Source organism: Arvicanthis niloticus, chromosome 21 (assembly GCF_011762505.2).
Source record: "Arvicanthis niloticus isolate mArvNil1 chromosome 21, mArvNil1.pat.X, whole genome shotgun sequence".
Taxonomy (NCBI): domain Eukaryota; kingdom Metazoa; phylum Chordata; class Mammalia; order Rodentia; family Muridae; genus Arvicanthis; species Arvicanthis niloticus.
Genome location: NC_047678.1, coordinates 49,388,004 through 49,413,661, shown reverse-complemented (window position 1 = coordinate 49,413,661; position 25,658 = coordinate 49,388,004). Strand labels below are relative to the sequence as shown.

General features: G+C 45.6%; 1 protein-coding gene across 1 annotated transcript in view; it reads left to right on the top strand.

The window, feature by feature from the left end:
• Window positions 1–25,116, top strand: part of Lama1 (laminin subunit alpha 1) — a 124,928-nt gene extending 99,812 nt beyond the window's left edge. Inside the window, exons 45-63 of the mRNA XM_034484107.2 lie at window positions 2,113–2,256; window positions 3,843–3,976; window positions 5,336–5,486; window positions 6,264–6,388; window positions 8,764–8,914; window positions 10,210–10,354; window positions 10,847–10,988; window positions 11,077–11,191; window positions 11,363–11,533; window positions 13,286–13,437; window positions 14,159–14,344; window positions 15,631–15,766; window positions 16,952–17,064; window positions 17,605–17,794; window positions 18,760–18,918; window positions 19,413–19,566; window positions 20,516–20,649; window positions 23,993–24,215; window positions 24,779–25,116. Coding sequence (XP_034339998.1) covers window positions 2,113–2,256; window positions 3,843–3,976; window positions 5,336–5,486; window positions 6,264–6,388; window positions 8,764–8,914; window positions 10,210–10,354; window positions 10,847–10,988; window positions 11,077–11,191; window positions 11,363–11,533; window positions 13,286–13,437; window positions 14,159–14,344; window positions 15,631–15,766; window positions 16,952–17,064; window positions 17,605–17,794; window positions 18,760–18,918; window positions 19,413–19,566; window positions 20,516–20,649; window positions 23,993–24,215; window positions 24,779–24,939 — 2,886 coding nt within the window. The 3' untranslated portion in view covers window positions 24,940–25,116. The remainder of the gene's footprint in view (window positions 1–2,112; window positions 2,257–3,842; window positions 3,977–5,335; window positions 5,487–6,263; window positions 6,389–8,763; window positions 8,915–10,209; window positions 10,355–10,846; window positions 10,989–11,076; window positions 11,192–11,362; window positions 11,534–13,285; window positions 13,438–14,158; window positions 14,345–15,630; window positions 15,767–16,951; window positions 17,065–17,604; window positions 17,795–18,759; window positions 18,919–19,412; window positions 19,567–20,515; window positions 20,650–23,992; window positions 24,216–24,778) is intronic.
• The last annotated feature ends 542 nt before the right edge of the window (window positions 25,117–25,658 follow it).

The following is a 25,658-nucleotide window of genomic DNA, read 5'->3' as shown; positions in this document are numbered from 1 at the left end:
TGAGTTGGGCTGGGGGCTCCTCATACTACAGATCCAGACGCTTGGGCTCCTGCTCACAAGTCCTGGAGAGGTCAGTGGGCATGGTGCTCGGCCACCCCAACTCCCCTGGGCATGGTGTTCAGCCACCCCAAGTCCCCTGAAGCGTCTACAGGCCCAGATCCCAATAACCCATGTCCTCTTAGGCTCATCTCGGGATATTGAACCCATTTTTCTTGGAATCCCACTCATTTTTAGAGTATTTCAAAGATTCTTAGGAAAGCACTCTCTCTCCTTAACAGGATTCATAGTTAATGCCTGACTCCACAACTTAGCCTTTGTGTCAGGAAGACATTATAGTCTAGTGGTAACATCTGGTGCCATTTCTTCATTTTACTGATTTACCTTTAATGCAGAGATACCATCCAGAATGGGTAGGATTGGCCTTGTCCTCCGGGACTCTGAGAAAAAAAAAATTCTATCCATACATGATGTGCAAGTCTATGTCACTAAATGCATATGGTACCAGAGAGGTCAAAGTTGAAGAATCGTTTTTGTAACTACCCATGGATCAGTTCACTCATTTCACACCATAGTAAGACTCTCCTAAGAGAGTATACAATTGTAGTGGGATATTTTTCCCACAAGTTGGGAGGAGCTAAGGCGGGAGGAGTAAGGAGAGGAAGAGGAGAAGGAAGAGGAGGAGCTAGGAAAGAGAGCACAGGAGAGAGAAGGGAACATGGAAGCAGATGTGTGCCTGACTCTAGCAGTCAAAGGTAGTTGATATATCTAGGTCGGGTATTGGGTTACACCTCTAATTGTGTGGGCATCTTGTTACTGAGCATTACCAAATATATAAAGCCTTTGGATAATCTAAGCATTAGAGTCTCATTCCTACCGGGCCCACGTGGATGGCAAGATGGTCTGGGCTTAGCCAAGCATTGTGCGTCTCATGAGTGGCAGGGCTGGTGTTTCTGGCTGGCCGTTTCTAGCTATGGTGTGCACATGGCCTCCAGCCACAGAACAGGGCGGCTGAGTTAGGCAGAGCCACCATTCTTTAGACAGTCAGTTTGACCAGCGACCATTTTTAAATATGTCCCACTACATACAATGGCCATGGTGTGAGGCCCTAGAGAAAAAGAGTGTGACCCCTGATCTCAGCTTGGTCTTTCTGAAGCTTCCCCTCTAGAAGAGGATGCAGGCTAACATGGGCTCTGGCTTCCCTCTCTTTCATACACACACAGTCCAAGAAAACATGTGCTAAAGTTATGGTTGTAAATACCATGGCTAATACAAACTTAGAAGAGAAATTAATGGAAAATCTATACACAGATAATTATGAATCAGAGCAATATGTAGTAAATAACCACTCAATAGCTATTTCCTGAGTGATATAGTAAATATATTTCCCCTGCATTTTTATTGAGCAAAGATCGTTAAACAGTCCCCGTGGGCCAGGTGGTTAAGAGCCCACAGTAACAAGGTATCCAATCTTAATGTGAGTGAGACAGTTTCCTGAATAAAAGAGCCCATGGAAAGCCACAAAGAGCTGGAGAGGTTGCTCAGCTGTTAAAAGTACTTACTGTTGTTGTGGAAGACTGGAGTTGAAAGGAACCCAGCACCCAGGTCAGGAGCTGGTTGCAACTGCCTGTAACCCAGCTCCTGGTGCTCCGATGCCCTCTAATAGCCTCTGGGAATTCCTACACTCACATGCACACATACACACACACATACATACACACACACTATTCCAAAACCAAAATTTAACAAAGTAAATCTAAGCAAAACAAAATCCAAGAAAAACTAAATTTTTAATAGTAATACACAGCTATAACACCAGGCTGAGGGGAAGAGAATCATGAGTTTCAAGGTCAGCCTGGTCTACATAGTCTACACTGTCTCTAAATAAGCAAATAAAACATAGCCTAATTAAAAGGACTGTCCACTATCTAAATGGCTTGCCCAAATAAAGGAATTTTCATCCTGGTCTGCTGCCTCACTCTGTAAAGCCCAAAGCATTATGAGTTCTGCACAGAGGAAACTCTTCACAGAGTGAGTGGTCTGGCATCTCTGACATCCTGGGGAGCTGCCCCCCATATGTCACTAAGTCCCAGGATGCTGTTTTCTCCCCGTCAGATCAAAGTTGCTGTGTCTGCAGACAGAGACTGCATCCGCGCCTACCAGCCTCAGATTTCTTCTACCAATTACAACACCTTGATACTGAACGTTAAGACACAGGAGCCCGACAACCTTCTCTTCTACCTCGGCAGCAGTAGCAGCGTAAGTGAGCGACCCTGGGCGCTTGGGAACGCAGGTGTTTCATCTGTGGACTCACCGCTGATGAAAGCATAAACATGACCTATCAGGGAAAACCTTTGCTACGGTTGTGACGTCGAATGTTGTAGAAATATATAAAGGAGATTTCTACCCTGCCTTAGCTATTTAAATTCCCAGATGAAACACACACACAACCTTTATATTTACAATAAGCCTTAAACAACACAAGAGCTGGGCAGAGACTACTCTCTATGCCGTTAGAATCTATTTCCTATTGATAACTCACTTACTTATTATGTTTGATCTGGGCTGCTCTTAACTCTGATTGGGCAGCCCTCAGGGCTACTTTATCTTGACTCCTAACCCATGACGGATTCTTTTTCCTCCTCTCCTGCACCTTCTCCTTCTTTGTGGTCCCCTCTCACCCTCAAGCCCATGAAACCTAAACCCCACCTATGTCTCTTCTGCCCAGCTATTGGCTGCTGGCATCTTTATTTACCAATCAGAAATAACTTGGGGCCATGGTGTACATGCAGACTCATTTCTGGGACAACCAGGTCTTGGGGGCCCACATTTAGCGTTAATAGCAAGAGACTGAACCTCAACAGCCGAATGTCAAATAAATCTAAAAGTAACTGCCTGGAGTTTGGGCAGACAAGTCAAAAAGTAACTGTTTACCTGAAAGCCTGAGAATCTGAGCTCAATTCACAGGAACCATATTTAAAAAAAAAAAAAAAAAAAAAAAAAAAACCTGGGCATCATTGCCTGCATTTCTGTATCCAGAGCTGGACAGGTAGATGTAGGCAGATCCCTGGAGATTTCAGGCCAGCCTAGCCTAATTAGGTGGGTTCCAGGTCAGTCAAAGGCCCTGTTTCAAAAGGTAGATAGCACCTGGGATATCTGGGACTGTCTTCTGGCCTTCTTGTAAACATGTGATGCTAGCATGCATACACATGAACTCACACACACACACACATAGGAACTACACACAGTGAACAGCACAAGAAGGAAAGTGACATCTCTGATCAGTGCCCACACCTGCCATTGTATTGTTATACCATGAGTGCATTCTGCCTTGGTGGACTCGGTGATATTCAGATAGCCAGGCATCATCCAGGTTCTTCCGGCCAAGGGACCACATATGGTCCCCAGACAATGGGCTTCCTAGACAAGACTACTGCTCCTTTGACTGTATCAGAAGGGATACGAGTCCTGGGAATGTCATGGAGGAGATGCTAAGACACACATTTATTACCACAGATGTCTTTTGAGGAGACAAGGAGCGAAGCTCACTGTGTGGCTCCTTAGTATGCATTCACACCCACTGGTGCCTCCTGAATCAGAAACAAGCCAGTACCTTGCCTAACCTTCTCATGGCTTAGTGACTCCTTTGAGCATTTCCGGGAACTTCGTAAGAGGCATAGTGGCTGATCAGCCTGCAAAAGCACTAATGTCGAGTCTGCCCTCTGCTACAGGGTCTCTGTGCCCCAGCCCCAGGGGTGGGTTACTCATAGTCAGAAGAACATGGAATCATTGTGCTGACTATAAATAGCAATGTATAACTTCTTTCCCTCATCTCCTTCCCCCAGTCTGATTTTCTTGCAGTGGAGATGCGGCGGGGGAAAGTAGCCTTTCTCTGGGATCTGGGCTCCGGGTCCACAAGGTTGGAATTCCCAGATGTCTCCATCAATAACAACAGATGGCACAGCATCTACATAACCAGGTAGCAGAGACTGTCCCCCACATCTCTCTTCTTTCAATTGTACCTTATAACGTGTTGATAACATATTTCATAGACAGGCGTTGAGTCATTGGGAAACTTGGATTATAAATAAACAATACTGGATTTATATTAACTATAGGAATGAATTGTTTAAATTATAGAACAAATATTTTTGTGTGACTAGAAGCAAGGATCAAAAACTTTATATTATAGATTGCTTTTAATGTTTATTTTCATTTTGTATGTATAAATATTTGCCTGCAAATGTATATATGCACTATTGAGTATGCAGTGCCTTCAAAAGCCAGATGAGAGCATCGGACCTGCAGGAACTGTACTTACAGGCGGTTGTGAGCCACCTGTGGGTGCTAGGAATGGAACTCAGGTCCTCTGCAAGAACAGATAGTACTCTTAACCTCAGAGCCATCTCTCCAAGCCCCTAGAATATTTTAAAAATGTTTTTAGAAAGTCCAAGTGAACAGCCTTGTAAAATGGCTCCTTCCCTGGAAGAAAGGATTTTGTGAAAAGCAACCGAAGGGGAGAGGAGAGGGGATGAAAATAGAAAATGGATTGTATGAGTGCAGGCTTTTCCACCCATGGCCCAATTCTCAAATAAAGACTTGGAGGCATATTTATTTATGAATAATGCCAAGGCCACAAGCTTTAGCTTATACCCTGACTAGTTTGTAACTTATAAAACCCATTTAAACTATTCTGTGTTTTCCATCATACTAATTACTACCTCACCTTCATTTCGTAAGTCTGGGGCAAGTCTCACACCTCTGACTATCTCCCAGAGTTCCCAGTGCTCCCTGCCAGATTGCTCCCTGTCCCACCTCCTAGTCCTCCCTCAGGTCATTGGGTTTTGATTAACAGGTTGATACTTCCACATAGTTCACAAAGCCATCCCCCAACTATTTTGTCCCCAAAAATTCAAATACTAAGTCAAACTTTTCCTATTAAAGTGCCTTCCTGGAAGTAAGTTCATTTAAGCAGTCTTAGGCAGAATTTTCTTTTTACTTTTCTGTTATATTATGGAGTTTTGTTGATGATGTTGGAAATATTGATATTATATTAAAAAACGGTGTCATAAAGAAAGGAGTAATTTTTTTTTTAGATGTGGTTGGACTCAGTAACAACTTTCAATATGGGGGAGAAATGTGATGAACTGTCTGTTTCCCAAGACCTGCTTCACAGGATTTGGGGTTGAAAAGGAGAGGTTGAATGGCTAAGGGTAGAGGCAGGCAGGTGGGAGTTGCAGGGGCGACCCTGGAGAGGCAGGTGGGGCTGTGCATGACAGGCAAGTTTATACATGACATGATGTATGTGAAGTTCCTTCTGCAATTCTTTCTGAACAAGGTTTGGAAACATGGGGTCCGTGAGCGTAAAAGAAGCAAGCGCAGCTGAGAACCCACCAGTCAGGACAAGCAAATCTCCTGGACCCGCGAAGGTTCTGGACATAAACAATTCAACACTAATGTTTGTTGGAGGGCTTGGAGGTCAAATCAAGGTAAAATTCTTGAAGAGCATCTAAACAGGGTCGCTGGCTCAGTGTTAAATATATTCTGCACAATCCAAAATTTTCTGCTTTTATTAGTTTTCATTTCAGCTCTGCATCTGCAGAGCCGGGCTGGTTTTGCAAGGGTAAATGATCATTTTTAATCATGAAGATGAAGACAAGAGAAATCAATGGTGCTGTTTGGCAATTTAGACATTCCTTTTTTTCCAGTGACAAAGTAGGAAATTAAATACATCTGTAGTAATTTCTGTAAAGTCTCTTTATCCCTCTTCTAATTCTAGTGGCAATTGTTCTAATTAGTGTTTAGCAAGAGTGCATAGCATTTGTTTGATGACGTCATCTAGTTGGACTGGGTTGGAAGGACAGTCTGTGTTCCGCTAGACTACTGACTCCTTATTTGGTCTGGTGACTCACTCAGCAGACTTTCCCCCAGAAACCTAGAGGATCCTTAGGAGACTGCCCAGAACTGGGTGTGGTCATGCACACCTTTAATCCCAGCATCCTCCAGGCTTAAGCAAGTGAACTGAGAATGTGAGGCCATTGGGCTGCATACATAAACAAGCCTTTTTCTCAAACCCACCCCCCCCCCTCCAAGGAACAGGAAACAGTGTAAACTGTGCATGCTTGGAAGTCATTGTTGCAGACCGCTGTGTCACTGAATGTTCTCGTGGAATCTGAAGCACTGGGTGTGAGCTGCCAGGGCAGTTTAGAGAACAAATGCCTCCAGGTCTGTGCATTATGCGTTTGCTGTTTTTCTCTTTGCTCTAGAAATCCCCCGCTGTGAAGGTTACTCATTTTAAGGGCTGTATGGGAGAAGCCTTCTTGAATGGCAAATCGATTGGCCTGTGGAATTACATCGAAAGAGAGGGGAAGTGCAATGGCTGCTTTGGAAGGTAATCCGCCATGTATTTCAACTTTCTGTTAGCTCTATGTGCTATATTCACGTAAAAGGCTATGAGTGGACTCTCAGAATGGCAGCCTTTGCGCTAACACTGGGTTTGGAGCACAGCTTTCTCAGGCTGCTGATGGAGGTCATCTGCCAAGGTTTTCTTGGAGACTTTGGCTAATTTTCCTCTTTACCTGAAGTTTGGTGTCTTCCAGACTTCTCCTACTCACCCCACCCCACTCATCAGGGTTAGCATGCAGTGTGCGTGTGTAAAACATTATAACTCTGAGAGAAACTCTGGTCTTCCAAAGAGAATGTAATGCCAAGTTCCACGTGAGCATCTGAGGGTTGTTTTTCTGAACCTTATTGCAGGGAAACACAGGGTTTGCAGTTGACAAAAACAGCTTTTAAATGTGGAGTTAGTGAGCACAGCTTCTGAACTCTGATGCATTCCTTTTTCTCATGCCGTATGACTAACCAAGAAGGATTCCCAGCAATTTAGTAAATCTGATGTGAAAATAGACCCACCCCCTGGGCTCTGCCTTTCTACTTTAGCCAATTTAAATGGCGGATGCTGGTTCTCCTTCACTGTGATATGGACGCCCATTTTGTGTACATCCTCCGGTTTCATTCCCTGAGACACCTGCCATCATACCAGATTTCCAACCCTAACCTTTGAAGCAAAGGCTGAGGAAGAAGGGTCAGGATGCCCCTGGCCTCCGTGTTCATTGAGAGTCTAGTCAACCTGTGTTTATTGAGGGTCTAGTCATCCTGTGTTCATTGAGGGTCTAGTCATCCTGTGTCCATTGAGGGTCTACTCACCCTGCTTCTGGGCTGGAAACCCAGCTGGCTATAAGAAGAGGTGGAATGACTGATTCAGGCAATCTAGGATTTAATAAATATGTTTCTCTGGACACTGAATGAACAAATATAGTGTCTATTCTTATACTAATATATTGACCAAGGTTTTAAACAACCCAAACTTGGTAGGATATTAATACATGTTCTTTAAAAATAAAAAAAGCCATCATAGAGGGGCTATACTTATCATACATGTTTGGAAAATGTCAAGTTAAGATATAAAGTAAAGCTAGATGTAGTGGCACATGCCTTTAATCCTAGCACTCAGGAGGTAAAGGCAGGTGGATCTCTTTGAGTTCAAGCCCAGTGAGGGCTGCATAGAGACCCTGTTTCCCTATCTATCTATCTATCTATCTATCTATCTATCTATCTATCTATCATCTATCTATCTATCTAGATATAGATAGAGATGTTGTGATGCTGTCAGAGCTTTATGTTCATTTTTAACATGCTAATGATGTACAGGCTACCCTTACCTCACTAAAATGGGCTACAGCCATAGTTTTCCAAAATGCACTGAATCTCAAGCCCTTCATAAACATGGGATCATTAGGAATGGCTTCATATAGGACACTTTGGCCAAATACACTTCATAAAGTACACTTTGGCCAATGTCAATATATGCATAGACTGGTACTTTGTGTCTGAGTTTGTAAAGTGACTATCTTCATTTTAGCTATGCCCTCCCCACAACACACACACACACACACACACACACACACACACACACACACACACACCTGCTAAACAAAAGCTTTAGCCCACACCCAGCCTATTGCAGCAGACTGAAGGAACACAGTGTGCTCCTACCTGGTGTCGCTTGCTAGTGTTAGGTTGTTGGTACAGCCTGTAATATTCCTCAGGTTAATGATTATATTTGATTTACGTTGCCACTTATACTGGTTAATTCCTTAATCTGTCTTTTTATGTGTTTTTAGGTACTTTCACAAAATATCAGCATTTTTCTAATTCTACTTACCATGATAGCTGCTTGTACGAACTCTCTTATAAAGTGGCTAGGCTCTGGTGGACATGGGTTTGCCCTACATGAAAATTGCCTTGTGAGATACAGCTTAAATGTCACTTCTTCTCTGACATGTTTGGGACTGAGAGGGTTTGGGATTTTACACTTGTATTTTGGGCTTTTGGGGTAATTGCATATATCATAATGAAGTAACCTAGAGGTAGGATTCAAATCTAGACACAGACTATTTTTTTATTATTGTTATATATACCAAACGCAAAGCCTGAGATTATTTCATATATTTTAAAACATCCTTTTTTCTTATGAAATGGTCTCATGGTGCATACATATTTTTCCCCTCGTATCATCCTGTGTTCAGAGCTGTCCCCATTTTGGAATACTTCAGTTTTCACAAGTTCAAGGCTGCAACTTGTCTTACATTTCATGCTCACTGTCCACGATGGAGATAAGTTTTTCCTGTGGCCTGGGATGAGGGAATTCCTTTGCCACTCCATCCTCCTGAGGGTGGATGGTATTTCATGGCCTCTAATTTGCAGCTCCCAAAACGAAGACTCTTCCTTCCATTTTGATGGAAGCGGGTACGCAGTTGTGGAGAAGACGCTCCGGCCCACTGTAACACAGATAATAATTCTCTTCAGCACCTTCTCCCCGAATGGGCTCCTTTTCTACCTGGCTTCAAACAGCACCGTAAGTTTCTGCAGCACTTGGTCCTCTATGTCCAGAACCATTGCCTTGAGATTACCTATGTCTGTTGTACATTTCCTTTGCCAGGGGTGAACAAATCTCCATTCACTCCAGAAAGCACACCCACGGAGCAGAGCGATGCTTCCATTACAGCTTGCTAGGAGAAGCAATGAGGTTGGGGGTTCACTTATAGGAGAGCCAACAAGGCGTTAGTAACAGGCGAATGAGTTCCCAAGACCAGTGCAGGACCAAGAAGTCTCTCCCCAGCATGGGTGATGCTCCCAAACACTGCTACATGTAGGCCCCTGTCAGTCAGTTCTGCTCTTCATAATCACCCACCACCTAAGTCCACAGGAGCTGGGAGCGTTACCTACAGGAGGAAGTAAACAGCAGAAGCAGGTAGTTGGCTGCAGTTGGGTGAGAGTCTCCATATTCTCTGAGAGGACATCACCAACCTGATCTTGTCAAGGTCTCTGATCCAGTTTCTACAAACTCTTATCACTGTAATCTACACACATATATTGTATATGTTCTCATTTAAAAAGTGCTTGCCCAACACAAATTCAGGAAGAGCTATTATGTAACACACAAAGGCAGAGTAGAAGCAGCTCCAGTCAGCACAGGTGTCAGTCAAACATGTCCTCTTATGCTCTAGTTGAGGTTATGTCTTGTTCTTTGTGTAACCATGGTGGACTTTTTTTTTTTTTAATTATTTTTATTATTATTTTGTGTGCATGAGTAGTTTTCCTGTCTGTGTGTCTATGCACCATAAGTATGCTTAGTGCCCACTGAGGCCAGAAAAGGGAATTGGATACTCTGGTATTGGGGTTACAGATGGTTGTGAGCTGTCGGGCTGGTGCTGGGAATTGAACACAGATCCTCGACAAGAGCAGCCAGTGCCCTTAAACCACTAAGCCATCTCTCCAGCTACCACAGTAGCTTCATTTGGATCTCGTCTGCAGGAATGGTACTTCTTTTTGTCTTGTATGATGGCTGTTTTTAGAAACAGCCTACTTGTGAATGTAAACACAAAGCCCACAAAGACAGTCAGGTTCTCCTACTAACGTATGGATTTTGGTAACAATGCATATAGCAATTAGTTTAATTCTCAGTAATATTTCACAAAGCCACTGGGGACATTTTTACTTTTATGTAACAGACTAGCCGTTTGACGAACTTTTATGTAACAATCCCCGGGTTGACTCTAAGAGTTTACTTCCATCCCTAACTTGGGTGGGAAAAAAAAAAAAATCTAGAGATAAAGACATATCTATAGAAAAGACTTCTTTCCTTCACAGAAGGACTTCCTTTCCATCGAACTGGTCCGTGGCAGGGTTAAAGTGATGGTGGACCTGGGGTCAGGACCCCTCACTCTTATGACAGACAGGCGGTATAACAATGGAACCTGGTATAAAATCGCCTTCCAGCGGAACCGGAAGCAAGGTAGGTGCAGAGGGTGAACTTCTATGGTGTTAGCCACCCCTCTGAGAACAGACTCCAAAACCAATGGCCATTGTGCTCCATTGGCTTCCCGCTGCATCTTAATGATATTAGAACACATCACCCTCCACACACGGCCACAGCCGCACTCTTGAGTGATATTTGATTGAAAGCTACCTTTGCTTATGGAATCACAAACAGTGGGATCTGCCTACTGCTGAAAGAGTATAATTCCGTTTGTCCGAGGTTTCAGTATTTCTCATTAAACACAGAATTGGAAGCAAGAATAGAATTCATCCTGTTTTCTTTCACACACCTGCTCTCACCGTTCGGCAGTGAGTGTTCTGGGTCTGCCAACCTTTGTCTCCGAACCGGCAAAGAACAACGTCAGCCAAATTTGCAGGATTTAAAAGAGCATGCCCTCATAAATGAATATGTTGACAGAGGTTTGTGTAGTGTTAACTGTCCCTCTTTCTCCCCCCCCACCCCCCGCAGGACTGCTAGCTGTCTTCGATGCATATGACACCAGTGACAAGGAGACAAAACAAGGAGAAACTCCAGGAGCCGCTTCCGACCTCAATCGGCTGGAGAAAGACCTGATTTACGTGGGTGGATTACCTCACTCTAAGGCTGTGAGGTACGATGTGAAACCATGGGGTGGTCGTGTGGAATTCCCAGGCCTCTCTGACCCAGCATGTAAATGGCTCTCATGTCCTCACCTCTAGGAAAGGGGTCAGCAGCAGAAGCTATGTGGGCTGTATCAAGAACCTGGAGATATCAAGGTCCACCTTTGATTTGCTGAGAAATTCCTATGGTGTGAGAAAAGGATGCTCTCTGGAGGTGGGGACCAAGCGTGGTCATGGGGGTCTGGAAGGGTTTCCGTAGGTGCCTGGTGGTTTGCCAGCATGATAAAGCCACAAGCTCTCAGCCTGAGGGTGGGCAAGATGCAAGGGAGGCAGGCGGTCCCACAGCGGCAGGCCAACCTCACTCTGCTCTCCCCTCCATCACCAGCCTATCCAGAGTGTGAGTTTCCTGAAAGGTGGCTATATAGAGATGCCACCCAAGTCTCTATCACCAGAGTCATCCCTGCTGGCCACATTTGTCACCAAGAACAGCAGTGGAATCATCCTGGCTGCCCTTGGCAAGGATGCGGAGAAGGCCGGTGGGTCTCAGGCACATGTGGTAAGTAGCTGTGAACTGTGGAAGTAGAATGGTCTAGAAATTGGGGGGGGGGGGAATTTCTTCCCCACATATTTACTGTAGCTGCTCACAAGAGATTATATATGAGTGCTGTTTAAATTCGTGAATGAAAGTTATAACTGCTGAATGCTCTGCTCATGGACCCGAGATTTCCTGAGTCATGTGATCAATATTCCAGTTTGTTCTAGTCAGGGGTGGATGAAAAGATGCTACTCTCAGACTAAAGCAACTCCTCAGGGCAGAGGCTGGGTTTCCCTCCATGTGCGGTGCTTGTGACAGAGTGAAAGCTCTTCCCTTACATTCTTTTGGGGGGATTTGTTGTTGTTATAAGTGTGAAGGGAGGAAAGAGACAGACGTGGCCTGTGACAGGTGCCCAGTGGCAGGAGAAAGCAGAGAAGACATTTTCCCGAGTTTGATTCCCCACAAGAGGGTGCCGGGCAATCAGATAACTTAGGGAAAGCTTGGAGAATACTAGCGTGTGGCCTTGATGAAGGAGAGGCCGCACACATGCAGCTCAAGGAAGTGTGCCCTGCCACTCAAGACATGGCTGTGTGATACCATCATGCACCCTGCATGGTGGATGCTGCTTCCTAAGCTTTATGGGGGAAAAAAAAAAGGTTCAGAGAACCTGTTTGGGCAGCCCAAGTTCACACGGCAGTTATGTGTCAGAACCAAGGCTGGGATATACCAATCTGTGGACCCTGAGTATGTCATGGGTTCCTTCACCAAGGGCTGAGAGGGACTGAGATTAACCAGTTTTGTGGATTTCATTAATCCAATTTTTAGTTGAGGTGAAATTCATTCCAAATTAAGCACTTTCAAAGTGAAGTGTTCATTCAGTAGTTCTTAGTGCATTTAATGAAGTCACCTCAACAGCTTGTCCTATTGAGTCAAATACACACTGTTGTCTTTTACCGTTGTTACTTGGTGTGTCTTCAGGTTCCGTCCACATTTTATTACATATTTGGTTTGCTCTACTCCTTTCTATCTCCCTGCATTTCACTCTGGGGCTCTGAGGAGCCCTTCTGCTATGATCCTGTGTGCGTGTGTAATGTTGGTTTGGGGCCTTTCCTGCCTGCCTTCTGGGCATAAGCCTTCGGATTTCTGGTGAGAGAGTAGTTCTGAGTTTTACCATTTGAGGAAGCTGCTGAATCTTTTTCCCTCCACCCATCGTGATAGGGTTCCACACAGGGGAAGCTGTCTTATAAGCCAATGGAAGGAGTGGTGTGTCTGATGTCGCAAGGACATCGGGAAGCACAGTTCAGGTCTGGGGCTGGCTATATAAACTGCTGTGCTTCTTCTCAATGTTACAAGGAAGTTTTAGGAACTTGAAATATTGTCAGGCCCTTCTAGTCCTTAATGCCATTTTCAGAAATGTTAGAAGTAATCCACAGGCCCAAGGAAAACTGAATTAGGAGGTCCCATATACAGTAATAGAAAATTAGAAGTATCTTAAAATTAATTCCATGAAAAAAATTTGTCTCTTGCATCAGTAAACAGTAAGCATGGGGCAGAAATAGAAATCTGTGACATGACCACAGGGCCAGCAACAGCAGGTTGCAAAGTGACGAGGGTCAGAGTGGAGTACATCAAACCCAAAAATACTATGATTGATGGTGACTCACCTGGGCACATGCTTGCCTTGTGTCAATGGGTCTACATTATCTGTAGAAGGCAGAAAGCGTATCATACCCTTCAGTGACGTGTTTTGTTTTGGAAAATGTATCTTTCCAGCCCTTCTTTTCCATCATGCTGATTGAAGGCCACATCGAAGTACATGTCAGTTTCGGGGATGGGACCAATCTGAGGAAGGCCCTCCTGCATGCCCCCACCGGCTCCTACAGTGATGGACAAGAACATTCCATCTCCCTGGTTAGGAATCGGAGGTACTAAGATCCCTGGGTTGTATCAGGTCAGGAGGCTGAGATGAGCTTGGGGTGGGGGTTGGGGGGCGGTGGGGGATAGCTCCTTAGTCTGTCAGACAGGGTATGACTGACTCCTGCTGTGACTGACACCCAGTGTGACTGGGATGGTTGGCACGAAGTCATTAAGAGTCACAGTTCTTAGTGTTTTAAATGCTAGAGCTCTACCGCAGAGTCAGCTCTCTTCTAGCTTGTAGTGATGTGTTCGTGAAATTTTCATAGTTGAGAACCGAGAACTTTAGCTATGCCCTGTATTTAAGCCCAATGTAAACTGCTTACAAACTGGATGACGTTGGTGGTAAATAGCAGGCTGCTTTTGGTGAGCAGCACTGTGCCAACAGTAAACACCATCCTACCAATGTTCCTGTGTATTTCCATCTGCAACTGTAGACCTTGTGTTTGAGGAACGCTGGATGTTTTCATAATAGCTTTACAAAAGAGGGGTTTGAATACATACACTTATCGCTAATACTCAATCAAGCTTGGTGATGTATTCATAGATTTTATCTTTGATGTCAGAGGTTGAGCCCCAGGTTTCCATTTTTTGGATTCACATACAATCCCACGCCAAAATATATCTGGATGAAAAAACAATTATCATTCCAAAAGAACTTGCTAGAATTTCATATGGAAATGGAGTTCTTTGTTATACTCAAAAAGCTTGCTTTCTCCTTTGCTCTGATAGAGTTATCACCATACAACTGGATGAGAACAGTCCTGTAGAGATGAAGTTGGGTCCGTTAACAGAAGGAAGGACAATCAACATATCCAACCTATACATAGGGGGACTTCCTGAGGACAAGGGGACCCCAATGCTCAGGATGCGGACTTCGTTCCATGGGTGTATTAAAAACGTGGTTCTCGACGCTCAGTGAGTGTGACCAGCTCTCATCGTGTTCTCGTGCTTTGTCATCTGCCTTCTGAGTTGGCTGTGGGGGGTGTTCTCCAAGCTCTCCTTGGCCTATCATGACAGTCTCTCCCAATGGATCTTATAGGATCAACATGGTGGTCAGATCTGACCATCAAATTGTATTTAGAGAAAAGCCATCATCGGCTGCCTTTGTGTGTATGGTATGGAGCATTGAGTTGGACTTTAACGCATGTTGGGCAGTTACTCTACCCCTGAGCTGCATCCCCATCCTTAAGGGTACCTCTATGAGAACCCAACTGGATTGCTAACAGCTATCTCTTATTCATGGCTTCCCCATAGACAGTTGGTATATGGTTAAATTTTGCAAGTCTCCATTCTCTGTGAAGAAGAGAATTATTATGTGCACAGACAGCTGTTCATCTCTTCTCTCCCAAGTTCTAGTCACATTGGAATAGTGGGGAAAGTTGTGTCTGAACCTACAGGCTGCTCACAGGAAATCACAACAGGCTCAGTAGCAAGAGACACTGCTTCCATCCTTTCTAGGCTGCTAGAGGGACTTCCTGAGGACGAGGGGACCCTGATGCTCAGGATGTAACCTTGAGAAGTGGCAGAGGTCTTTCACAATCACTGTGACCTTCTCTGAGAAGTGACCTTCTAAGAGTCCCTGGCCAGATCAAGAGTAGGCCTGTGGTTTCACAGACTCCAGTGCAAGAGCAGAGCCGTACTCCGGTATCTGTAGATTGATATACAGTTACCAGTTGATCATCCACCCCTGTACTGATGAGGCAACTACATGCTCCTAAAAGGCATGAGGCTCCAGAATGCACAGTTGGGTACAGCTTTGGGAGGTACCAGTGAGATCCAGGCTGCCACTGGAAACCTGGCTAGAGCTTCTAAGAAGAGAGCCCGTGACAGGCACAGCTCAGAACCAAGAGCCAGTGTTAAACAGAAGCTGCTGCCCAGTGTGGTGGGGACTGGCGACTCGTTGACCTGAAAGCCTAGCCTACAACCGGTGACAATCTTGACTGTACTCTGAGCTCAGAAACATCCAGGTTACTGGCATTGTCCTGGTTTAGGGGTGTATACTTACTTTAATCAGACCCAAACAGAAAAATGGTATGTCCATGTGACTCAGGCACTGAGAAGATGGTCAGTTAGACTTGTTACCCTAAGAGGAATGAATCAATGGTTTCAAATGGGATCTAATTACCCATTTTAATCAAATGATTGGCCTCCCAAGCTCCCCCATGGTATTTTCATCCCAATGCTCTCTCATTTGTCTGTAGAATTTTGGACTTCACCCATGCGACTGGCTCTGAACAAGTGGAACTGGACACATGCTTGCTGGCAGAAGAGCCCATGCAGGGCCTGCACAGAGAACACTGGGAGCTCCCTCCAGAGCCCCCAACTCTACCACAGCCTGTAAGCATGACATCCTTCAATGGCATCATCCAGGTCTGGTCAGGAAGAAAGCCATGTGCTAGGGGGAGTGGACTCAGACAAATATAGTCTGAGAAAGCCGAAGAAACTAGAGCCAGGAAGCATTGGGAACCTGGGAGTCAGGGCAGCTGGAGAGAGGCAAAGAGAGCACACAGAGTGGAACAGAGGATGCTGAAGCTGGGAGGGAGGGGAAGTGAGCCAGCTGTGTCCTCTGCCCACCTCCCAGTTCCTCAGCTGTACCTCGGGTGGCAGAAAGTCATTTGTCTCTGGAGACTGGGAAGTGGCTTTAAGGATCTGATAAACAGCTGGCAGGGATAGGGCAGAAGCTCTTGTCAGTCAGTGACTCCGGGTCGGCACCTCAAGTGGTTAGCGCACCAGGAGAGCTGTGGCAGAGTTTCCCCAAGGCCCCCATAGCGTGTAAGATGAGATTTAGGTGAGAAAGCATGGGAGTAGGCACATAGCTGAGCCACTGTGTATGCTTCTGTGTTCAAGGTCAGGAGTTTGGTCCATTAGGGGAAATATGGTCATGACTCTTTAGTTTTCTTCCTTTCCAATTTCTCGGAAGATGGTGCGAGGTTATTCCAAGGAGCACCATCTCTGCAGAGCCCAGGAGTTCAGGACAGTTTCCTGGTTGTATATGTCTGCCTTAAACCACATAACAGTCTCGGGATCCTGTGTGACAATGTAGAGGCAGCTGGCACTGCCAAAGGCCTTGCTCTGTGCTCCTGGCTTCTGGCCAGGGTCTGGGGACCCTTCAAGCCCAGTTTTTCTTTCCCTTTCTAGTGCCTAGTATATGAATTTAAGGCCCAGTGAGACCTGAGGGCACTGTTGTCTCCCTGTGGTGTCTCGGCTGTGGCTGCTTTTTGGCCACAGGTGTCCTTGGGCCATCCTCATGATCCCTCAGGCCCAAGGAAGTCTCATGTAGGAACTCCCATATCTGTTTGTAGGAAAGTGATCTTGAGTAATGGTGAAAATGGCAGGAAGCTCAGATTGTTCTCTGGGGAGAAAGGCACTGAGGGGTACATAGTTTAGGACAGAGTGAAACCACAGTGGTAGCAGCTGCTGTTTCAACACAGTGGCTTCTGGGACATTTCCTTTATGGAAGAACATGTCTGTGTCAAGGGGTCCTGGCTACACTGGCTCAGGGTCCCTACGCACCCCTTACAGGAACTGTGCGCTGTGGACACGGCTCCGGGGTATGTGGCGGGTGCTCACCAGTTTGGCCTCTCCCAGAACAGCCACTTGGTGCTCCCTCTCAATCAGTCTGACATCCGGAAGAGGTAAGCATTTTCCTAAGGTCGCTCTGAGGTTCTTGTTACCAGATGATAAGGAAAACGTGGTGTTCGCTTCCAGTTGCTCACATCAGACAGGTTCAGCATCCACATGGGTCCAGGCAAGGGTCCTATCTATTTCAGGCCCCTAATGACAACATACTATACATTGTCTTAAAGCAAGTGAAGGCTTTGCTGGTGGCCGCCGTAGGAGTCTTGCTCATGTTTTTGTCATTCAGAGCTCAGCTAAGATGTCATCTTTTCAGAGTCGCCTGCCTGAACTACTTAGTAGAATGACCAGTGGGCCTCTCTGTGACGTAGTACAATGCTGACGTAGTTCTAGCCTTGGTGTCAAGGTTTCAGGAATCCCTTCTCAGTCTTAGAAAGTTCCCATCAGCAATCTGTGCCACAAATGGGAACACCTCCTCTCTCTGGAGACTGTAAGGGCAGCATATGATAAAGCAGCAGTGGGTTCTCTCCTGGAGGTCACGTTAAACGCTGGAAGCTGACCTTCCCGGTCACTGGTGCTGAGATGCTGTCCTCCCTCAGGCTCCAGGTACAGCTGAGGATCCGGACGTTTACCTCCAGTGGCCTCATTTACTACGTGGCTCATCAGAACCAAATGGACTACGCCACACTCCAGCTCCAAGAGGGCCACCTGCACTTCATGTTTGACCTCGGCAAGGGCCGAACCAAGGTCTCCCACCCTGCCCTGCTTAGTGATGGCAAGTGGCACATGGTAAGTTCCCAGGAGGTCCTGGAAAAGTTTGGGAAGTCACCTGTCCCAAACTTTCTCCCTGAGTCTGTGGTTGTGATTCCATTTTCTTGAAGGGAATCTGTGCATTTTGACCCCTTGTTGTCTTTATGTTTGACATCTCCCCCAAATGATGTCAGCATCTTGTCAGCAGGGCCCTGTTCTACTTCCTGAATCCCTCCACACACTTGTTCAATGTTGAACACCCAATAAACACCCAATAGCTGGCGATAGAATGAGTCAGAAGTCTCAAAAATGTTCTTGACTTGGCGAGATACCAGTGCCTTAGGGTTTCATTGCTGCGAAAAGATACCATGACTACCTACGGTGGCAACTTTATAAAGGAAACCATTTCATTGAGGCTGGTTTACTGTCTCAGAAGTTTAGTCCATTATCATCGCGTCAGGAAGCATAGCAGCGTGCAGACATGGTGCTGGAGAAGGAGCTGAGAGGTCTACATCTTGATCCACAGGCAGCAGGGGAAAGATTGCCACACTATGCCTAGCATGAGTATATGAGACCTCAAAGCCCACCTCCATGGTGACACACTTCCTTCAAGAAGGCCACACCTCCTCCAAGAAGGCCACACCTCCTCCAAGAAAGCCACACCTCCTCCAAGAAGGCCACACCTCCTAATAGGGCCACTCCCTATTTAAACACATCTATGTTCTATGGGAAGCATTGCTCTTTAAACCACCACAACCAGTGGCCTGAAAGGACTGAGTTTCTAATCAAAGCATCTGCTGATAACCAGGGCTCTGAAGCTATGCGGTAGAATGCCCCCATTTCTACCAGCCTCAGTGTATTCTCCGTGGCAGCATGCCGCAGGCAGAGCCATCCTACAGGGTTTAGTCTGGGCTCTCACTGATCTAAGGGACATGTCCTAAGCACACCTCTGTTAAATTTCTCTCAAACGGTTTTCAAATTCTGAATGTTTTCATCTCACATAGGTCAAGACGGAGTACATTAAAAGAAAGGCATTCATGACCGTTGATGGCCAAGAGTCCCCCAGTGTGACCGTGGTGGGCAATGCAACTACATTGGATGTGGAAGGGAAGCTGTACCTCGGAGGCCTTCCTGGTCACTACAGGGCCAGGAACATCGGAGCTGTAAGCAGCAGCTTGTGTTTTTGTGGAAGACCATCATTCTGCAATGCTCTCGTTTGCGTTATTTTGCATGGGTCTGGGCTCACTAGATCCTTTAAAGATTGTATGTAGGTCATGTGGTGTGGCTTCCCCATAGAGCCGTCCAGTTTTCCCTGCCTTGTGGCTAAGGAACTTCCCCTTTTCTGAAGCCATTTAGCCCCCAAGCATCTTGGGAAAAGCCCAGCAAATTTGTATGTGTACGTTATTGAGAGAAGCACTCTGGATTCAAGCAGTGTTTTAGTAAAATACACGGTAGAAAACCCTTCCAGGGCATTATCACCGAAGCACCGGACTGAGAGAGCAAAGGGGTCGTTTACGTGAGGAATTGCCACAGTTAAGCTTTAGAGACCAAGACGCTCTCATAATGTGTGCTTTTGAGGAAGGCTTAATGAAACACAGGAAAACTACATCTTATCACATCATCATCTCCACCTACTCTCCTGTCTCACTCACTTCAGATCACTCACAGCATCCCTGCCTGCATTGGGGAAGTGACGGTTAACGGCCAACAGCTGGATAAAGACAGGCCCGCGTCTGCCTTTGCTGTGGACAGGTGCTATGCGGTAGCCCAGGAAGGAACTTTCTTTGAAGGAAGTGGATATGCAGCTCTTGGTATGTGCCGTTAGCAGCCTGGAAAGAAGTCCTTGGGTTTAGTATGTGCTCTGAGGTGATGTGGAGCCATCTCTGATAGGATTAGATCCCGCTAGAGAGGCTGCCCTAAGGCCGTGTTTGTTTATTTGGTGTTCTGAACTGTGCCTAACTGTTCATGCAAACCCTGCACCAGTCTTGTCCCAGGCAGATGGCCAGGGTACATTCCCTGCCCAGGTTAATAAAGACCCCTGGATTAAAAAGCAGGTGTGAGCACCTGTAATTCCAATGCTCAGAAGGCTGAGGCAGGAGGATCCCAAGTTGCAAATCAATCTGAACGATAATAATGATAGCATGTCTTTAAAAATAAGAACATGAAATACTGAGAAAAACCAAGGCTCTGGCAGGGAGCATGAATGCAATGGGCCACTCAGTCTGCCTTTTAGCCCCAGGCATGGTGACAGCTGCTCTCTAGTGCCTATGTTCATACAACAGTAATGATGCCCTTATAATAATAAATAATAATAATCTTAATAACAAATTAAGATGCTAACAGAGAAAGACCAACAAGCTGGATGTATGTATCCAGGGCCCAAGGGACCAGATAAAGATAAAGGAAGTCCCTGTCCATGTTCTGTTCCTGTTTGTGACCAAGCGACTTCTTCAAAGGCAGTCTATCTGTTTGGGCTTGGTCATGCACACCTGCAGTTTCAGCACTCAGCTGGCAGAGGCAGGAGGATTGCAAAGCTGGTGGCAGTCTGATGGCATAGCAAGTTTCCATCTTAGAACAAAAACAAACAAACAAACAAAAGAATTGATTCTTCTTACAAGAGCACTGAAGTGCACTGAGGGATGGGTGGGAATGCATCTGGATCCAGGTCTTGAACTTGGCCAGTACCATGAGTGCTTGCCTAGCCCAGCCCTGTCCAGCCTGTGGGTTCTCACCATGACAGTGCTGTCTTGTGTTTTTTAGTCAAGGAAGGCTACAAAGTTCGATTGGATTTAAATATCACACTGGAGTTCCGTACTTCCTCTAAGAATGGCGTCCTCCTGGGAATCAGCAGTGCCAAAGTGGATGCCATTGGCCTAGAGATTGTAGATGGCAAGGTAGGTGGTCCAGCTCCAAGCCCCACCCACCCTACCAGAGGCAGAGCAGGAAAGAAATGGAGAAATACTTAGATTCAAGATTCTTATTATCCACTTCATTAATGGAGACAAAAGAAATTTCCATTACTATTTTAAAATCAGATAGTCCTAAAAAGCTATTTTCAGAGTAGCTTCCTTTCATATATTTGAATCAAAATGGCATCTATAGTGCCAAGGCATTTCTTCCTGCACTTTACCAGAAGTAATATGTCCATATAGTGCCCAGTCTCTTCTAATAATTTTAACTATTCATTTGCAAATAAGCAGAGTCACTCAGGATTACAGTGATATGAATACATGTGTCCCCATGCACCACCCCGAGGCTTCTTGTAGTCAGGTCAGTTGCAGCTCACACTGATTCCACGTGGGACAGCACCACAACCCACAGAACATCATAAGATGGACCATTTGTGCACCTGCCTGTATGCAAATAAAACCATCACCACCATCAAGATACATGGCAACCATGGCATTACCACCAGACTCCTCCCATGGTGATTCTTGGTAACCACAGCCCCAGACTCTGCCTCCCTCACCCTCGGCAGTCACTCATCTGTCTCCATCTCTCAAATGTCATTTTAGAAATGTTACATGCTAAGTTCATGCAGCATGGTTTCCTGAAAGACCAGACATCATGTATATAGCAGAAGTTATTTCTTATTACAGAGTGTTACTTTGAAGGTTGACTATATTGTACTTTGGTTTGTCTTTTTTGATTTAATATGTATATGTGTGTGTGTGTGTGTGTGTGTGTGTGTGTGTATATATATATATATATATATATATATATATATATATATATATATATATATGGTGCTCTTGTATCTCAACCTCCTGTGTCCCCTTCATGCTGGGAGCCAAGTGAGTGCAACCTTTTATAGCATATCCATCTATTGCTGTGTGGTTGTCTCCTCCATAGTTGTTCTGGCTCCTTGTCCTCTCTTCTCTCCCCTTTGGAGCCATGTGTGCACAGGCAAGAAGCGCATGGAGGGCCATCTGAGGTTCCCTCTCGGGATGTCTCATCCATGGCTATAGTTCAGTTAGTCTCCTGCACTTGGACTTCAGGTGGTCCTCATACCTTTGGCTGTCACCACAAGTGGCTTGGAGTCTCAGTGTTGCCACTGGGTGGGGACTCCTCCCAGATGCAGTACACTCCAATCCTTCGTGACTAGTCTTCCCAGGTGAGCGTACCTTCCATCCCAGTGCCTTGCAGGAGAGAATTGGGCATGTATTCTATACCATCCTTAAGCCACAGAAACCATGGATACTAGAGTCTTGGGTTGCCCTCTCCTGTAATGCGCTTGTCCACCAGGAGTGAGATGCTGGAATCTTCCTTTTGGAAGGCAAAAGATATGGCATCTCTCCAATTCACGTGCTAAAGTCCTACCCACTAGCATCTCTCAGGGTCTGATCTTATGTGGGCTTTAAAGAGGCAATTGGGAGCTAGTGAGATGGCTTACTGGGCATACGTGCCTGATGCCATACTAATGACGTCAATCTCCAGGACCCACAGGGACAGAAAGAAAGAGAAAAAAAAAGTTCCAGCACTGACTTCTGCATGCTCACACATGGGCACATGCACACACCCTCACAATAAATAAATGTAAATAAAAAGTAACTCAGTTAAAATGAGGGCTGTGAAGCAAACTGACTGTGTCCACCAGGACACAGACACACAGGAGAACAGCCAAAGAGAAGGCTCCCTGGAGACTCCCATGTACTTACTTGGTTTTAGTATTTTCCTTTCCAGTTCTTGTCTCTCAGGATTGCTTACGGTGGTGTCAGGGGACACTAGCAAATTGCCGTTTTCCTTGACCTTTACCCCCCCCCCATTAAAAAACAAAACAAAGCAAAACCCTACTTCCATTACAGATTGCTGCCTCAATGCTGTGGTTTAGAGCCAGCTTTTCTTCTCATCTTATACTTTAATTAAAAAAAAAAACAACCTACTTTCTATTTACAAGTTTTTCTGTGATATCTTTAAAAAAAATATCTGAGTGTAAAAGCTATAAAAAATGTAATTTTCTATTGTATTCTACATTTTACTTTTTTGTTATGTTGGTATATATTATTACTTCTTACTCTCTTTCAACTTTATTTAGTGTTCTTTCCAAAGCCCTGAAATACACACCTTTAGTGTGTCGTGGCGTGCTCTGAAAGAGTGGTCTCTTATGTGTCTGGTCCCAAAGAAACTTGAGACAAATGCTAACTGTGATGCCTGCTGACACACCAAAGCACAGGTTGGCCTCCAGGCTCACTCAGAACCTGTGGCTCCTCTCAACTCTTCTCAACCTACCCCTACCCTAAACTTCTCCAACCCTTGGGTTCCCCTTCCCCCAGCTTCTGATTCCTACATGGCCCTGTCATTGAGGCCATATATCTACTCTCCGGCTCAGTCTACTGGTCATATTTAATCTTCTACTTTCTTCTCTGTCTGCTCTGGACTCTCCCAGATGCCTCTGGCTGTACTCATCCCGTCAGCCATACCTTGGAACGGTCAGGTCCACAGCTTTCCACAGTAGGCAGTGTGGGAAACTTAGAACAGCATACTTGAAATTCTCACCTCTCTCAGTCATCCTGAGCTGGCAGAATCATGTAAACTCAAAAATTGACTGGCCCAGCTCTGGAGGCTGAAAGTCCAAGGTTTGGTAGGGTTGATTTCTCCTGGGCCTTGGTCCTTGGCCTGTGCATGGCTATTTTCTCTTCACATTGACTTTTCTCTGTGTGCCTGAGTCCTGATGCCTCTGATAAGGATGAAGACAGGGTTAAAGTTCACCATAGTGACCTCATTTTAACTTAACGACCTCCTTAAGGTCATCATATCCTGAGGGATGTTAGAGGTCAGAACTCCAACATGTGAACAAGGTTTGGAGTGACACTGATCAGCCCACAATCCCTCTCTGCCCTTTGCAAAGCCCTGGCTTTTTGTTTGCTGCTCAATGTTGTGGAGCACCTGTGCTTGGTCAGGGGAAGTTAGCGAGTGATGGTGCATAGGTGCAGTCTACGCTCAGCCTCTGGGGAAACTGAAGACTCCTGACGATGTCCTCCAGTGCCCTGAGAACAGAGCACTGATTTCAGAACTGTGGGGGCTGAGATGGAGTCCCAGTCCTTTAGGAGGTGATCTAACCGTCATTGTTTGTCATGGTCATTGTTCCTTGTTTTCAGAATCCTATGCGTTCTCTACTCCGAGAACAATTCATGAATGTGCTCCATGGCTTCTTGGCCTTCTGGCTAAGATCCAGTGCAAAATGGCAGTGGTCCCAAATATAGAAAAAAAACTCACCCAAGTATTTGCTTTGTCCAGGTCTTATTTCACGTCAACAACGGTGCTGGAAGGATAACAGCCACTTACGAGCCCAGAGCCACCAGAGCTCTCTGTGATGGGAAATGGCACACGCTCCAAGCCCACAAAAGCAAGCACCGCATCGTCCTGACTGTGGATGGGAATGCCATTAGGGCTGAAAGCCCCCACACCCATTCCACCTCGGCGGACACTAACGATCCCATTTATGTGGGTGGCTATCCTGGTACGTGTGACTCCCGGTTTGGTGTATCTACACAGAAGGCTCAGTCCTGATGAGGTGGGGGTGCAAAGGATTATGGGGTAGAGATTGAAAGATGCACATTTTAATGACAAGTCCTACCATTTTAGACAAGCTGTTTGAAGTACTGTACCTAAACTTTCTTGGCATATTTTCGGGTAATTTAGCATGACCCTGTCACATACAACTTTCTCACTGAGAACATTGGCTCTGTGGTGAGGTAACCTGGAGGATCTCACCTTTGCCCTCGATGATCTCAAGGTTAGAGTCTAGGTCAGGGATAGACTGGATTCATACTCCTGCACCAAATTTGCATCTGAGATTTGTCCCAAGAAATAATTGCAGACCCTCAACACCTGTCTGGTGACCAACTATGCCTTCAAGTTACTGCCTGTTAAAAGTTGCCAGGAATTCTACTATCCACTAAACCCACGTGTGCGGGGAGCATTCTGACTTGAGGGTCTGGCTGAGATCATTTTTGTCTCTAATGTGCAACTTACCCTATCTCAACAAAACTAAGCGACACTTGTCTCTTTCTCCCTGAACAGCCCACGTCAAACAGAACTGCTTGAGCAGCCGGGCCTCGTTCCGGGGCTGTATGAGGAATCTCAAGCTGAGTAGGGGTTCACAGGTGCAATCCTTGGACTTGAGCAGAGCCTTTGACCTACAAGGAGTCTTCCCTCATTCCTGCCCCGGGCCTGAGCCCTGAACTGCTGCTGCCAGACTCTCATCGCCAATGCATCGAGAGCAGTGTGTGAGTTCAAGCAGCTTCCGTTCCTGTTCCATTTCCAGCTCAGGTTACATTTCCAGAGGGAAAATGCTGTATTTATGTTGAAGTAAAGCCACACGGACAACAAATACCTCTATTAAATGGTCTAAAACGTTAGTGGAATCTGTGGTCTCCTTTTTTTGAGTTCTTCAGATGGAACCTTGTGGGCGTGAGATTTTCTGCTGAAGACTTGAAAGTGTTCGCTGGTCTGCATTTTGAGCATAAAAATTAAAATGTCACAGCAGGCTGTGTTAGATTACAGCATGGTATGGATAATTTCATTTTTTAAAAAGTTTCATACACTGGGTAGAAATTGGGACCTGAGTATAGCCTAAGTTGGTTTCTTACCCAAACTTTATTCAAAGGCTGACAATAGGGTTCAGAGCCTAAGGCATGTTGTATTACAAGGGTTGGGATGTAATTTAATGCCTCTCGACACAAGCAACCAGGAAAGTGGGACTGATTTTCTAAGGACATAGCACCAACAAATGCCAGTCTCGAGAGGGGACATGCCAGGAGGCTCTCACTTCTTTTCGTTAGACACACCTGTATGCAGCCCCGTCTGGCCTTGAGCGCACTTCATAACTGACACCAGCTTCCCTTTCCAATTCCCTCAGCCTCCTACCTGACCCCTCCACGCCCGGCAGGAGACATTAAAT